This window comes from Saimiri boliviensis, chromosome 12 (assembly GCF_048565385.1).
Source record: "Saimiri boliviensis isolate mSaiBol1 chromosome 12, mSaiBol1.pri, whole genome shotgun sequence".
Classification (NCBI taxonomy): Eukaryota; Metazoa; Chordata; class Mammalia; order Primates; family Cebidae; genus Saimiri; species Saimiri boliviensis.
In genome coordinates, this window is record NC_133460.1 from 42693445 (window position 1) to 42709602 (window position 16158).

The window sequence follows — 16158 nt, forward strand, 5'->3', positions numbered from 1 at the left end:
GACTGTTTCTTTTGCCGTGCAGAAGCTGTGGAGTTTGATTAGGTCCCATTTGTCTATTTTGGCTTTTGTTGCCATTGCTTTTGGCGTTTTGGTCATGAAGTTCTTGCCTAAACCTATGTCCTGAATGGTTTTGCCTAGATTTTCTTCTAAGGTTTTTACGGTATTAGGTCTGATGTTTAAGTCTTTAATCCATCTGGAGTTAATTTTGGTGTAAGGTGTCAGGAAGGGGTCCTGTTTCTGCTTTCTGCACATGGCTAGCCAGTTTTCCCAACACCATTTATTAAACAGGGAGTCCTTTCCCCATTGCTTGTTTTTGTCAGGTTTGTCGAAGATCAGATGGTTGTGGGTATGTTGTATTTCCTCTGAGACCTCTGTTCTGTTCCATTGGTCTATATCTCTGTTTTGGTACCAGTACCATGCTGTTTTGATTACTGTAGCCTTGTAGTATAGTTTGAAGTCCGGTAGTGTGATGCCTCCTGCTTTGTTCTTTTTGCTTAGAATTGACTTGGCTATGCGGGCTCTCTTTTGGTTCCATATGAAGTTTAAGGTGTTTTTTTCCAGTTCTGTGAAGAAGGTCATTGGTAGCTTGATGGGAATAGCGTTGAATCTGTAAATTACTTTGGGCAGTATGGCCATTTTCACGATGTTGATTCTTCCTAACCATGAACATGGAATGTTTCTCCATCTGTTTGTATCCTCTCTTATTTCGTTGAGCAATGGCTTGTAGTTCTCCTTGAAGAGGTCCTTTACGTTCCTTGTTAGTTGTATTCCTAGGTACTTTATTCTCTTTGTAGCAATTGTGAATGGCAGTTCGTTCTTGATTTGGCTCTCTTGGAGTCTATTACTGGTGTATAGGAATGCTTGTGATTTTTGCACGTTGATTTTGTATCCTGAGACTTTGCTGAAGTTGTTTATCAGTTTCAGGAGATTTTGGGCTGAGATGATGGGGTCTTCCAGATATACAATCATGTCACTGCAAATAGAGACAATTTGATTTCCTCCTTTCCAATTTGGATAGCCTTTATTTCTTTTTCTTGCCTGATTGCTCTGGCTAGAACTTCCAGTACTATATTGAATAGGAGTGGTGAGAGAGGGCACCCTTCTCTAGTGCCAGATTTCAAAGGGAATGCTTCCAGTTTTTGCCCATTCAGTATGATATTGGCTGTTGGTTTGTCGTAAATAGATTTTATTGTTTTGAGATACGTTCCGTCAATACCTAGTTTATTGAGGGTTTTTAGCATAAAGGGTTGTTGAATTTTGTCAAAAGCCTTCTCTGCATCAATTGAGATAATCATGTGGTTTTTGTCTTTGGTTCTGTTTATGTGGTGGATTACGTTTATGGACTTGCGTATGTTGAACCAGCCTTGCATCCCCGGGATGAATCCTACTTGATCATGGTGGATGAGCTTTTTGATATGCTGTTGCAATCGGTTTGCCAGTATTTTATTGAAGATTTTTGCATCTATGTTCATCATGGATATTGGCCTGAAATTTTCTTTTCTTGTTGAGTCTCTGCCGGGTTTTGGTATCAGGATGATGTTTGTCTCGTAAAATGATTTGGGAAGGATTCCCTCTTTTTGGATTGCCTGGAATAGTTTCAGAAGGAATGGTATCAGCTCCTCTTTGTATGTCTGGTAGAATTCAGCTGTGAACCCATCTGGACCTGGGCTTTTTTTGGGTGGTAGGCTCTTTATTGCTGCCTCGACTTCAGACCATGTTATTGGTCTATTCAGGGTTTCGGCTTCTTCCAGGTTTAGGCTTGGGAGGATGCAGGTGTCCAGGAATTTATCCATTTCTTCCAGGTTTACTAGTTTATGTGCATAGAGTTGTTTGTAATAGTCTCTGATGATGGTTTGGATTTCTGTGGAATCTGTGGTGATATCCCCTTTATCGTTTTTTATTGCATCAATTTGGTTATTCTCTCTTTTTTTTTTTATTAATCTGGCTAGTGGTCTGTCTATTTTGTTGATCTTTTCAAAGAACCAGCTCCTGGATTTATTGATTTTTTGAAGAGTTTTTTGTGTGTCTATTTCCTTCAGTTCTGCTCTGATCTTAGTTATTTCCTGTCTTCTGCTAGGTTTTGAGTTTTTTTGATCTTGCTCCTCTAGCTCTTTCAATTTTGATGATAGGGTGTCCATTTTAGATCTCTCCTTTCTTATGTGGGCACTCATTGCTATATATTTTCCTCTAGAGACTGCTTTAAATGTGTCCCAGAGATTCTGGTATGTTGTGTCTTCGTTCTCATTGGTTTCGAAGAACATCTTTATTTCTGCCTTCATTTCATTGTTTATCCAGTCAACATTCAAGAGCAAGTTGTTCAGTTTCCATGAAGCTGTGCGGTTCTGAGTTAGTTTCTGCATTCTGAGTTCTAACTCGATTGCACTGTGGTCTGAGAGACTGTTTGTTATGATTTCTGTTCTTTTGCATTTGCTGAGGAGTGATTTATTGCCAATTATGTGGTCAGTTTTAGAGTAGGTGTGATGTGGTGCTGAGAAGAATGTATATTCTGTGGATTTGGGGTGGAGAGTTCTGTAAATGTCTATTAGATTTGCTTGTTCCAGGTCTGTATTCAGGTCCTGGATATCCTTGTTGATTTTCTGTCTGGATGATCTGTCTAATATTGACAATGGGGTGTTAAAGTCTCCCACTATTATTGTGTGGGAGTCTAAGTCTCTTTGTAAGTCATTAAGAACTTGCCTTATGTATCTGGGTGCTCCTGTATTGGGTGCGTATATATTTAGGATCGTTAGCTCTTCTTGTTGCAGTGATCCTTTTACCATTATGTAATGTCCTTCTTTGTCTCTTTTGATCTTTGTTGCTTTAAAGTCTATTTTATCAGAGATGAGAATTGCAACTCCTGCCTTTTTTTGCTCTCCATTTGCTTGGTAGATCTTCCTCCATCCCTTTATTTTGAGCCTTTGTGTATCCTTGCATGTAAGTTGGGTTTCCTGGATACAGCACACTGATGGGTTTTGACTTTTTATCCAATTTGCCAGTCTGTGTCTTTTGATTGGGGCATTTAGTCCATTGACATTTAGGGATAGTATTGTTATGTGTGAATTTGATACTGTCATTTTGATACTACCTGGCTGTTTTGATGGTTAGTTGATGCAGATTCTTGATTGTGTTGATGCTCTTTTACCATTTGGTGTGTTTTTGGAGTGGCTGGTACTGCTTGTTCCTTTATATGTGTAGAGCCTCTTTCAGGAGTTCTTGTAGAGCAGGTTTGGTGGTGATGAAATCTCTGAGTGCTTGCTTGTTCACAAAGGATTTTATTTTTCCTTCACTTATGAAGCTTAGTTTGGCTGGATAGGAGATTCTGGGTTGAAAGTTCTTTTCTTTAAGGATGTTGAATATTGGCCCCCAATCTCTTCTGGCTTGTAGGGTTTCTGCTGAGAGATCTGCTGTGAGTCTAATGGGCTTCCCTTTGTGGGTAACCCGACCTTTCTCTCTGGCTGCCCTTAGCATTTTCTCTTTCATTTCAACCCTGGTGAATCTGATGATTATGTGCCTTGGGGTTGCTCTTCTTGAGGAATATCTCTGTGGTGTTCTCTGTATTTCCTGGATTTGAATATTGGTCTGCCTTGCTAGGTTGGGGAAGTTTTCCTGGATAATATCCTGAAGAGTATTTTCCAGCTTGGATTCATTCTCTTCATCACATTCAGGTACACCTATCAGACGTAGATTAGGTCTTTTCACATAGTCCCACATTTCTTGAAGATTTTGTTCATTCCTTTTTGCACTTTTTTGTCTGTTCTTGCCTTCTCTTTTTATTTCATTGAGTTGATCTTCGACATGTGATATCCTTTCTTCTGCTTGGTCAATTCGGCTGTTGAAGCTTGTGCATGCTTCACGAAGTTCTCGTGTTGCGTTTTTCAGCTCCATCAATTCACTTATACTCCTCTCTGTGCTGTCCATTCTCGTCAGCAGTTCGTCCAATCTTTTTTCAAGGTTCCTATTTTCTTTGCGTTGGGTTAGAACGTGTTCTTTTAGCTCATTGTTACTACCCACCTTCTGAAGTCTGATTCTGTCATTTCATCACCCTCCTTCTCCATCCGGTCTGGTTCCCTTGCTGGTGAGGAGTTGTGATCCCTTTTAGGAGGAGAGGTGTTCTGGTTTCGGGAGTTTTCATCCTTTCTGTGCTGGTTTTTTCCCATTTTTGTGAGTTTATCCACCTGTTGTCTGTCTCTGTCCCAGGGAGTTGGGGCTGTATGAGTTTCCGTTGCACTACTGCCTTTTTTGATTTTTCTTTCAGGTCGGACCCGCCCAGCTAGCAGCACGCCTAGCCACTGCCTGCCCGCAGGGGCTTTGCTGAGCTGCTGTGGGCTCCGCCCAGCTGCCCTGAGCTCTTCCCTGTAGTCCTTTTTATATGGGCGTAGTTAGAACTGTCTCGGCAATGGTGGCCCCGCCTCTGTTATGGCGGACTCTCTCTGTTGTGGCAGGTTGCCTCGGCAACGGCGGGTTGCCTCGGCAAGGGCAGCCTGCCTCCGTAGCGGTGGAGAGTCTCAGTAATGGCGGAAGCCCCTCCCCCACGGAGCCGGACCGTCCTGGTTCAGCTGTGCTTGGTTTGGAGGGCTCAACCCAGAGGGTTTCCAATTACTGTTTTTGTTTTCGTTGTTGTTGGCGGTGGAGGGGTGGGACCAACCGAGCCTGATCACCTGGCTCCCTGACTCAGAGTCTTTTCTTTTAAGTTGAACGACCCCGCGTTCTGGTAGCCTGCTGAAAAGGCGCCGGGATCTCCCGTGCTGCGACTCGCGGAGTCGGCTCGAACTGCGGCGCTGGCTCCTGGCGGATTTTTTGCCTAGGAATCTCCTGGCCTGACTCGCTATTTCAGATGAGTGGACAACTCTGCCGTCTCAGGGCTCTGCTCGCCAGCTAAGAGGGCTCCCAGACCAGTGGCTTTTGTACGGAGAACCGCGGCAACAGGGAGTGGTCACAGCAGCCGCGCGGGCGGAATCAGCCCCGCAGGGGCCAAAACAGCTGCACCGGCTGGGACTGCGACGCTGGCGACCCCTCTGCCTGGGTATCTCCTGGTCTGTGGGCAATAAGAGTTCGTCTGGAAATGCGGGGTCCACTCACCCTCTGCACCTTCACTGGGAGCTGAAGTCCTGAGCTGTTCTTAGGCGGCCATCTTCCCAGCATTCTCAGTCTTGGTTATTTTTCAAGTGAATGTATTGGATTTCCCAGCTCTTCCTAATTCAATCTTCTTTCTAAACCATGAAGATGGCATACATGTGATAAGTGTTAAACAATTCCTAGACACAGCTTTCTGATCCTAAAGATCCCTAAAACAGGAGCTGATTGTAACAGGTCTGCCATTTTATCTTAGATATTGTAAAAAAGGAGTTGGCCATTTTAGGTTCTAAAAATAATAAGTAATTCAATACCAACCAATTCATTTTCACTGAGTTTCTGTTTTCTAACATGCTGATAATGCAAAACTTACTACAGACTTTTGTTACCTAAAATCCGAGAAAATTTTTCCTGTGGTCTTTTTTTAGCTTCCCTTCTGAGTATATCATTTCTTTTTTATTTTTTCATGAGGACTCTCAGTAACTGAATATATCATCTCTACACGCGTGCTTATAGTAACATGCTGATGATAGCTTTCATTTTGGTATGAATTTTAGAATTGTTGGCTTCTTATCAAAGACCTAATTTTACCATAGTCAGTCAAGCAACCTAGCATATGTTGAACTCAGAAATAGATCTTGGGGGCCTGTTTTGCTTAGACCAGTTTCTGTTGGCTGAGTAACCAAAAAGCTTTGGGTCCTTGTTAGTGTAGTGGTAAGTATAAAAATAAAAATTAAAAAATCTTTGGGGAAGGGATGTTTTACTCATGCTGCATCCAAAATTAGTGCAGGTCACCTTTCTTTTTTCTTTTTTTTTTTCCTTTTCTTTTTGCATGCACTTAGGGCATATGTGCAGGTCACCTTTCTTAGGGCAAACCCTGAAGTCTGCTGGCAGGCAGAGCCATATTTTGTGACAGAGGCTGCCCCAATGTATTTACTGCAGAAATACAGACTGCAAGGTGGGCAGTAGTTTGGATAAGTCTTCTTACTACAGTGACTTTTGCCTACAAGTTGGTAATTTTCAAAGAAAATTTTAAATGTATGGGTTTTTGTTTTTGTTTTTTTGAGACAGAATCTTGCTTTGTCACCGAGGCTGGAGTGCAGTGGCACAGTCTGGGCTCACTACAACCTCCACCTCCCAGGTTTGAGTGGTTCTCCTGCCTCAGCCTCTTGAGTAGCTGGGACTACAGGTGCCCACCACCACACCTGGCTAATTTTCATATTTTTAGTTGAGATGGGGTTTCACTATCTTGGCCAGGCTGGTCTTGAATTCCTGACCTTGTCATCCACCAGCCTTGTCCTCCCAAAGTGCTGGGATTACAGGCATGAGCCACTGAACCTGCCCCCTCCCCCCCGCCTTTTTTTTTTTTTTTTTAAATAGAAATAGTTTTGCCCCTGAAGTGTACTGGAGGTGTCTGCTCCAGGGCCAAGCACATAGCAGATATCCCGTAAATCTTTGGGTGATTTTTTTATAATTGCATTTTACGTTTTGGGTACATGTGAAGAACATGCAAGATCGTTGCATAGGTACACACATGGCAGCATGATTTGCTGCCTTCCTCCCCATCACCTATATCTGCCATTTCTCCCCATGCTACTTTCCCTAACTCCCCACCCACCACTGTCCCTCCTCTATTTCCACCCAACAGACCCAGTGTGTGCTGCTCCCCTCCCTGTGTCCATGTGTTCTCATTGTTCAACACCCACCTGTGAGTGAGAAAATGAGGTATTTGATTTTCTGTTCTTGTGTCAGTTTACTGAGAATGATGGTTTCCAGATTCATCCATGTCCCTACAAAGGACACGAGCTCATCGTTTTTGATGGCTGCATAATATTCCATGATGTATATGTACCACATTTTCCCTATCCAGTCTATCATCGTTGGGCATTTGGGTTGGTTCCAGGTCTTTGCTATTGTAAACAGTGCTGCAATGAACATTCGTGTGCACGTGTCCTTGTAGTAGAATGATTTATAGTCCTTTGGATATATACCCAGTAATGGGATTGCTGGGTCAAATGGAATTTCTATTTCTAGGTCCTTGAGGAATTGCCACACTGTCTTCCACAATGGTTGAACTAATTTACACTTCCACCAACAGTGTAAAAGTGTTCCTATTTCTCCACATCCTCTCCAGCATCTGTTGTCTCCAGATTTTTTAATGATTGCCGTTCTAACTGGAGTGAGATGGTATCTCAGTGCTCAAGAAGTTTTGATTTGCATTTCTCTAATGACCAGTGATGATGAGCATTTTTTCATATATTTGTTGGCCTCATGTTTGTCTTCTTTTGTAAAGTGTCTGTTCATATCCTTCGCCCACTTTTGAATGGGCTTGTTTGTTTTTTTTCTTGTAAATCTGTTTTAGTTCTTTATAAATTCTAGATATCAGTCCTTTATTAGATGAGTAGACAGCAAAAATTTTTTCCCATTGTGTTGGTTTCTGATTCACTCTAATAACCATTTCTTTTGCCGTGTAGAAGCTGTGGAGTTTCATTAGGTCCCATTTGTCTATATTGGCTCTTGTTGCCGATGCTTTTGGTGTTTTGGTCATGAAGTCCTTGCCTATGCCTATGTCCTGAATGGTTTTGCCTAGATTTTTTTCTTCTAGGGTTTTTATGGTGTTAGGTCTTATGTTTAAGTCTTGGAAATACATTTGGAGTTAATTTTAGTGTAAGGTGTCAGGAAGGGGTCCAGTTTCTGCTTTCTGCACATGGCTAGCCAGTTTTCCCAACACCATTTATTAAACAGGGAATCCTTTCCCCATTGCTTTTGTCAGGTTTGTCAAAGATCAGCTGGTTGTAGATATGGTGTGTTTCCTCTGAGGCCTCTGTTCTGTTCCATTGGTCTGTATCTCTGTTTTGGTACCAGTGCTATGCTGTTTTGATTACTGTAGCCTAGTAGTATAGTTTGAAGTCCAGTAGTGTGATGCCTCCCGCTTTGTTCTTTTTGCTTAGAATTGACTTGGCTATGCGGGCTCTCTTTTGGTTCCATATGAAGTTTAAGGTGTTTTTTTCCAGTTCTGTGAAGAAGGTCATTGGTAGCTTGATGGAGATAGCGTTGAATCTGTTTTTTGTTTTGTTTTTTCTTTTTTTAAGATGGGGTTTCACCATGATGGCCAATCTGGTCTTGAACTCCTGACCTCAGGTTATCCACCCACCTCGGCATCCCAGAGTGCTAGGATTACAGGCATGAGCCACCTCGCCCAGTCTCTTTGGGTGTTTTTATGGTGAGCTTTATGAGAGCTTTGTAACAGCATTAAATATGTCAACTAGTGTTCTTTAAATCTTCCCTAAACCATATTTTGTTATGAGTCAGATGAATAAATCTGTAATCACTGCAAAGACGATGTACTATGTTTATTTAAGAAAGTCATGTTTTATATGAATGCCCCAGTGAAACAATACCCTGTGTAACCCAAAATGGTCATGGTTACATATGTATAACTATGTTAAGTGGAGTAACAGCGTATTTTATGGACTGAGCTATGGGATGTTATGAGTATATAAAGGGAAGAAAGTTTTAGTCCTAACCTAATCCTTGTCTTTGAAGACTTAAAACTAATCTTGGCCTTCAGGTACCTCTCCCACCCCCAGTCTAAATTCTATGACATTCTCAGGAGTAGAAAAATAAGGTAGTCTATTAGATCCCATTAGCTTCAATTATGGAGGTAGAACTTAATGTGATTAGTAAATCCCACTGAGTTGTTGGGGGTTTGTTTAAACATGTGTTATGTTTTAGAATGTCTGAGTTGAAAATTGATATGGTGGAAATGAGCTCACTTTTTGAAACTGACTTACATCTAGGGCTTATAACTGGTCTTAGAAGGTATGGATGTAGGTGTATTCTGAAAGGAAGCAACTTATTTGGAAATAATTTTAGAGATGTGAGAAGGAAAGATCAACATCTGAGAAAGACTAATAGGATGGAAAAGCTGAAGTGAGAGAATTTAAGGGCAAACAGGGGAGGGGGCCTGTGTGTCCAGTTGTCAGAGATCAGAGGAGATTCTGAGACTTAAAAACTTACCCTAAAATTACATGGCTAAGGACTTTATGGCCTCTTTGTAGTGTTTGTATTATAAATGTGTTGAAATAAGTTGCTTGATGTCTCTTTCCTTTTGAGGAAAGGTAGGATTTACTCTTTAGGTGGACAGTGGCTGAATTAATTGAAAGTGTGAGCATTCATGCCACATAAGCACATCAGGAAGGAAAAAAGCTGTCTAAATCTGGCAGGAGGTGGGGAAGGGAAGGTGTCTACATTCTCCTATTCCATGTTTAAAAAGGTAAGTTTAAGAAGCCACAGACTCCCAGAGATTGTACTGCTTTAAACCCTTGATTAGTGGCTGTAACTTGATTGGTGTAATTTTCTTTTAACCCTTCTCATGCATTCCAGTTCCCTAAGTGAATTTCTCTTCGTTCATACACAACAAAAGATCAAAAGCTTAAACAAGTAAGTTAATAGCCATTGACAGTGCTTAGAACTCAAAATGAACATTTCAGAAGATGATCAGGCCCCAGAGTCAGTATTTGTATGGATTTGATCAATACTTTGGTTGAAAACAAATGTTAAGCCTTTTGAAACTGCGGTAACATGAAAATGATTCTAGATCTGATCAATCCTTATCATTCAGAGGCAGTATGTTGCTGCACCTTGTGTGCTTTGGTACTAGTTTAACAGATTCCTGATAGAAGAGAAATATGTGTTAGCATTTTTTGTTTTTTGGGTTTTTTTTTGAGATGGAGTCTTTTTTTTTCTTTTTCTTTTTCTTTTTTCTTTTTTTTTTTGACCCACCACTGATGAGATGGAGTCTTGCTTTGTTGCCCAGGCTGCAGTCCAGTGGCATGGTTTCACCTCACTGCAACCTCTGCCTCCAGGCCCAGGCGATTCTCCTGCCACAGTCTCCCGAGTAGCTGGGAACTGCAGGCATGCACCACCATACCCAGCTAAGTTTTGTATTTTTTAGTAGAGATGGCATTTCACTATGTTGGCCAGGCTGGTTTCAAACTCCTCAGGTAATCTGCCCGCCTCGGCCTCCCAAAGTGTTGGGATTACAGGCGTGAGCCACTGTGCCTGGCCAGACGTTATGATTTTAAAACATTCTTGATATTTCCTTAGTTCCTTTATTCTATCACTTGCTTAATATCTGCTTTAAATTTTAGCCTCATGTCATAATTAAAGTAAGTAGTTTAACCGGAATTGTTAGCAGTTTTTGAGATAGACACTGTTTCTAGATTTCTGTTGCTATACTTTTGTTTCTATTGTAAGTCTGTGGAGGAAATCCATGAACATGGAATCAGATTTTTTTTTTTTTTTTTTTGAGATGGAATTTCGCTCTTGTTACCCAGGCTGGAGTGCAATGGCGCGGTCTCGGCTCACCGCAACCTCCGCCTCCTGGGTTCAGGCAACTCTCCAGCCTCAGCTTCCTGAGTGGCTGGGACCACAGGCATGTGCCACCATGCCCAGCCAATTTTTGTATCCCTAGTAGAGACAGTTTCACCATGTTGACCAGGACGGTCTCGATCTCTTGACCTCGTGGCCCACCCGCCTCAGCCTCCCAAAGTGCTGGGATTACAGGCTTGAGCCACCGTGCCCAGCCGGAATCAGATTTAAAATATTTTTTTTCTTTAAAAATAACTTTAAAATGCACCATTTGTAAGGTTTAAACATGGGGAGTACTTCAAATGACAGTGTGATTCTTGTTGAATTCTTTCTGCTTTGGGATATCCTTTGGTAACTTCCTTTGTCAAATACAATTTTTTTTTTTTTTTTTGAGACAGAGTCTCGCACTGTCACCCAGGCTTGAGTACAGTGGTGTGATCTCCCTGGCTCACTGCAGCCTCCATCTCCCAGGTTCAAGCGATTCTCCTGCCTCAGCCTCCTGAGTAGCTGGGATTACAGACACACGCCACCACACCCAAATAATTTGTATTTTTTTTAGTGGAGACAGGATTTCAGGCTGGTCTCGAATCCCTTACCTCATGATCCACTTGACTTGGCCTCCCAAAGTGCTGGGATTACAGGTGTGTGAGCCACCGTACCCAGCCTTTCATATATTTAAGGTTCTACAAAGGGAGGCCCTTCAGTTGGCTTAAGCTTGGTTTTGTGAAATCTGTTCCCTTTGTTAAGAAAGTGGATTTGGCCAGGCGCGGTGGCTCAAGCCTGTAATCCCAGCACTTTGGGAGGCCGAGGTGGGTGGATCATGAGGTCGAGAGATCGAGACCATCCTGGTCAACATGGTGAAACCCCGTCTCTACTAAAAATACAAAAAATTAGCTGGGCATGGTGGTGCATGCCTGTAATCCCAGCTACTCAGGAGGCTGAGGCAAGAGAATTGCTTGAACTCAGGGGGCGGAGGTTGCAGTGAGCCGAGATCGCGCCATTGCACTCCAGCCTGGGTAACAAGAGCGAAACTCCGTCTCAAAATAAATAAATAAATAAATAAGAAAGTGGATTTAAAGCAAACAGGGAGACAAATACAGGCAAGTTGGAAGGGGTGTCTGAGAACATTTGTCAACAATGTATTGGAACATGAGCAGAGCAGTTAGAATGTCTCCACAGATTTAAACATGAACAAAAGGAAAAGAAATAGTATGCAGCTATACAGACTTAGTATAGGAATGAAAGACAAGAAAGGGTTGTGGAGCAAATGTAATTATTTATGGTGAGCATGACTGGAGCAAAGACTATTCGATCAACTCTTTTTTTTTTTTTTTTTTTTTAATCTTTTTAACTTGATACAGGGTCTCACTATGTTACCTAGGCTAGTCTCGAACTCCTGGGCTCAAGCAGTCCTTCAGCCTCAGCCTCCCAAAGTGCTAGCCACCATGCCTGGCCCCACCTCTCTTTTTTCTTGGAGAGGGAGCATGTATTCCAGCAGTCCTAACCTTTTTGCCACCGGGGACCAATTCTGTGGAAGACAGTTTTCCACAGACCTTGGATGAGGAACTCACCATAATATACAATCAGTAGGAGCGCTGAGCTTGTTTTCCTGCAGCTAGACAGTCCCATCTGGGCATGATGGGAGACTGCAACAGATTATCAGGCATTACGTTATCATAAGGAAAATGCAACCTAGATCCCTTGCATGTGCACTTCACCAGTAGGGTTTGTGCTGCTATGAGACTCTAATGCTGCCGCTGATCTGATGGGAAGCGCAGCTCAGGCGGTAATGCAAGCAATGGGAGCAACTGTAAAAACAGATGAAGCTTTGCTGGCTTGCCTGCTGCTCACTTGCTGTGTGTGTGGCCCAGTTCCTAACAAGCCACAAGCAAGTATCAGCCTGGGGGTTTGGGACCCCTGATCTAATTAATCTCTACCTCAAGGACTACGATAGAACCTAGCAGGCAAGAACTCTTAAATTATGACATCAAAATTACTAAATTACTTGGATCAAGACTGGACAGAAAGCAATTCCTTGTAGTATCTGCAGAAAGGCAAAAGAGGAACTTAATGTAGGGATGAGAGATGCCAAAAATGTTTATAGCAAGCAAGATAAACATGGAGATTTATTATGGACAAGTCTTTATTAGTGACGCAGAACTTGTTATTTATACCTAACCTTGTTCCAGAAAGGTTACAAAATGTCTTAAAGAGGAATGTATAACGGAATATCAAATGTAATGAGAGATACATAGATAAGGAAATCCATAGAGAAAATGGGAAAGGACTAGTAATACCGTTCACAAAATGTACCATTAGTTCTGGCAATTTTTTTTTTTTTTTTTAAGAACTTGCCTTATGTTTTCTGGCAGTCATCCTAAAGAGGGAAAATAAGAATTTTTACATTGGCTATTAAAATTCAAACATGGTCACCAAGGATCTGATTCTGAGATCAGAGAGAGAAGTTTATTGAAGTTCATCATCAGTGACATAATGTCCTCAATAACTTCCTCACAGTAAATATGTCAGCAAGTTCTTAGGGATTTTAACCCTAAAGCTGCTGGCCTGGCTCAGAGACAGTATTCATTAAAAGTGATTCTATAGGAGTCCAAAATGATAGGTTCCAGGTATTCAGGTGGATATAAAGTCATTGATAATCTCATGATATTTTTGTGAGTATAATGAGTAATAGGGTTTTGATAGGTTCTTGTTTGATTTTAATCTTCCATAAACCTGTTTTTCTCATTAGGCCATCTTCGGTTTCTGAATTATAAAATCTACAGGAGTTTTAAATAACAAAACTTTCAAGAATGGGTAGGGAATATTTTCATTTTATTGCCACTGACATCATTTTGGGGAAAAAAAAGCTTATTTTTAAAAAAAAATCCCCGGCTGGGCGCAGTGGCTCAAGCCTGTAATTCCAGCACTTTGGGAGGCCAAGGCAGGTGGATCACGAGGTCAAGAGATCGAAACCATCCTGGTCAACATGATGAAACCCTGTCTCTACTAAAAATACAAAAAAATTAGCTGGGCATGGTGGCGCGTGCCTGTAATCCCAGCTACTTAGGAGGCTGAGGCAGGAGAATCGCCTGAACCCAGGAGGCGGAGGTTGCAGTGAGCCAAGATTGCGCCATTGCACTCCAGCCTGGGTAACGAGAGTGAAACTCCGTCTCAAAAAAAAAAAAAAAAAAAAAAAAAATCCCCAATTATAGCAGAATTATTTATCAGACTGGTTTTCTTTGTCATATGAGGACTATTAAAACTCTTCCTTTTATCTGTTAATTACAAAATGATGACACATATTGACTTGATTTTTTTTTTTTTTTTTTTTTAACAGCATATCTTTCTGAAGCCATGAAGCTGACACAATCTGAGCAGGTGAGACATGTTCCTAATATTTGCAACAAGGGTTAGAAAGGTTTTCTTCGCCGGGCGCGGTGGCTCAAGCCTGTAATCCCAGCACTTTGGGAGGCCGAGGTGGGTGGATCACAAGGTCGAGAGATCGAGACCATCCTGGTCAACATGGTGAAATCCCGCCTCTACTAAAAATACGAAAAATTAACTGGGCATGGTGGCGCGTGCCTGTAATCCCAGCTACTCAGGAGGCTGAGACAGGAGAATTGCCTGAACCCAGGAGGTGGAGGTTGCGGTGAGCCGAGATCGCGCCATTGCACTCCAGCCTGGGTAACAAGAGCGAAACTCCGTCTCAAAAAAAAAAAAAAAAAAAGAAAGGTTTTCTTGTAGAGACTTGAATTGTTATAAAGCATTGTGTCCCTCTCAAAATGCTATGGTCAAAAATATATAAAATGGGCAAAGAGTACTTCAGAAAGGAAATTAAAACTAAATGAACTGCATTTGATGTCCCAGACATAGAATGCAGAAACTTCTTTTTTTTCTAGTGGTTACTCACAGATTGCCCAGATGTATCTTTTAGAGAGACCTCTTAGGACCCCTGATCATTAGCTCTAACATGATCATTAGCTCACAGTCAGTAAACAGGCCTGGCCAAGAGGAAACCAGTTGGACTACTTTTTGCTTGTCAAAGATAATTTCAATCTGACCAGCTCCTCACTTGCCTTTGCTTGAATTCTTTTTATTTACTATTTTTATTTTTTGTATTTTATTTATATTTTTAAATCTTTGCTTGAATTCTTAAGCAGTTCAGGTACTTTTAAATTTGTTTCATCAATTTTTTTTTTTTTTTTTAAAGGTGGGGTTTCACCATGTTGGTCAGGCTGGTCTTTTTTTTTTTTGAGACGGAGTTTCGCTCTTGTTACCCAGGCTGGAGTGCAATGACATGATCTCGGCTCACCGCAACCTCCGCCTCCTGGGTTCAGGCAATTCTCCTGCCTCAGCCTCCTGAGTAGCTGGGATTACAGGCACGCGCCACCATGCCCAGCTAATTTTTTGTATTTTTAGTAGAGACGGGGTTTCACCATGTTGACCAGGATGGTCTCGATCTCTTGACCTCGTGATCCACCCGCCTCGGCCTCCCAAAGTGCTGGGATTACAGGCTTGAGCCACCACGCCCGGCCAGGCTGGTCTTAAACTCCCAACCTCACGTGATCTGCCTGCCTTGGCCTCCAAAGTGCTTGGATTACAGGCATGAGTCACTACGCCTGGCCTCATCAATTGTTTTAAGTTGTCTTCTGTGTTTGAGGAGGACCTGCCAAGTATTTCAAGATACATTTATTCATAAGACTGGGCATGGTGGCCCATGCCTGTAATCTCAATACTTGTGGAGGCCAAGGCAGGGGATCACTTAAGCCTAGGAGTTTGAGACCAGCCTGGGCAACATAGTGAGACCCCATCTCTACAAAAATTTTAGAAACTATCTGGGCATGGTGGCACATGCTTGTAGTTCTAGCTACTTGGTAGGATGAGGTGGGAGGATCACTTGAACACCTAAGTTCAAGGCTCGAGTGAGCTATGACTGTGCCATTGCACTTGAACCATGTCTCTAAAATAAATACATACAAAATATCTTCTTAAAAACTTTATTGTGGGCTGGGCGCGGTGGCTCAAGCCTGTAATCCCAGCACTTTGGGAGGCCGAGGCGGGTGGATCACGAGATCGAGAGATCGAGACCATCCTGGTCAACATGATGAAACCCCGTCTCTACTAAAAATACAAAAAAATTAGCTGGGCATGGTGGCACGTGCCTGTAACCCCAGCTACTCAGGAGGCTGAGGCAGGAGAATTGCCTGAACCCGGGAGGCGGAGGTTGCGGTGAGCCGAGATCGCGCCATTGCACTCCAGCCTGGGTAACAAGAGCGAAACTCTGTCTCAAAAAAAAAACAAAAAAACTTTATTGTAAGCCGGGCGTGGTGGCTCATGCCTGTAATCCCAGCACTTTGGGAGGCTCAAGTGGGCGGATCACCTGAGGTCAAGAGTTCGAGACCAGCCTGACCAATATGGTGAAACCCCATCTTTTTAAAAAAAAAAAAAAGAAAAAAAGAAAAAAAAACTTTATTATAAAAGTATCAGTTAAAGAAACGATTTCTGTGAGGTGTATCAGTGGCAGGGAAAGCCATTAGTTTCTCAGACTGAACCAACGGACTTTGAAGTTGTGTTCTATCCCTTTCACTGCCTTTGAAAGTATAGAATCTGCTCGTGATAACAGGCTTGTATTAAGCTATCTAAACATCCTGTTGATAGAAAGACTTTCTTTATAGCTGTTGGTAGAATTAGTATGTCTACAGAGGAAAGATT

The 16158-nt window shown here is 42.1% G+C and overlaps 1 protein-coding gene across 4 annotated transcripts in view; it reads left to right on the plus strand.

Moving 5' to 3' along the window:
• Window positions 1-16158, plus strand: part of NRBF2 (nuclear receptor binding factor 2) — a 45661-nt gene that overhangs the window by 20580 nt on the left and 8923 nt on the right. For 3 of the 4 annotated variants that reach the window (XR_012512825.1, XR_012512826.1, XM_039478098.2), the window contains exon 3: window positions 13784-13824. Coding sequence is in view for 2 of the 4 variants with exons in the window: in XM_039478098.2 (XP_039334032.1) it covers window positions 13784-13824 (41 nt within the window). In the remaining 2 variants the exon portion in view is untranslated. Of the gene's footprint in view, window positions 1-7122; window positions 9517-13783; window positions 13825-16158 lie in introns of those variants that run through there. The other variant, XM_074382296.1, reaches the window with a different exon arrangement.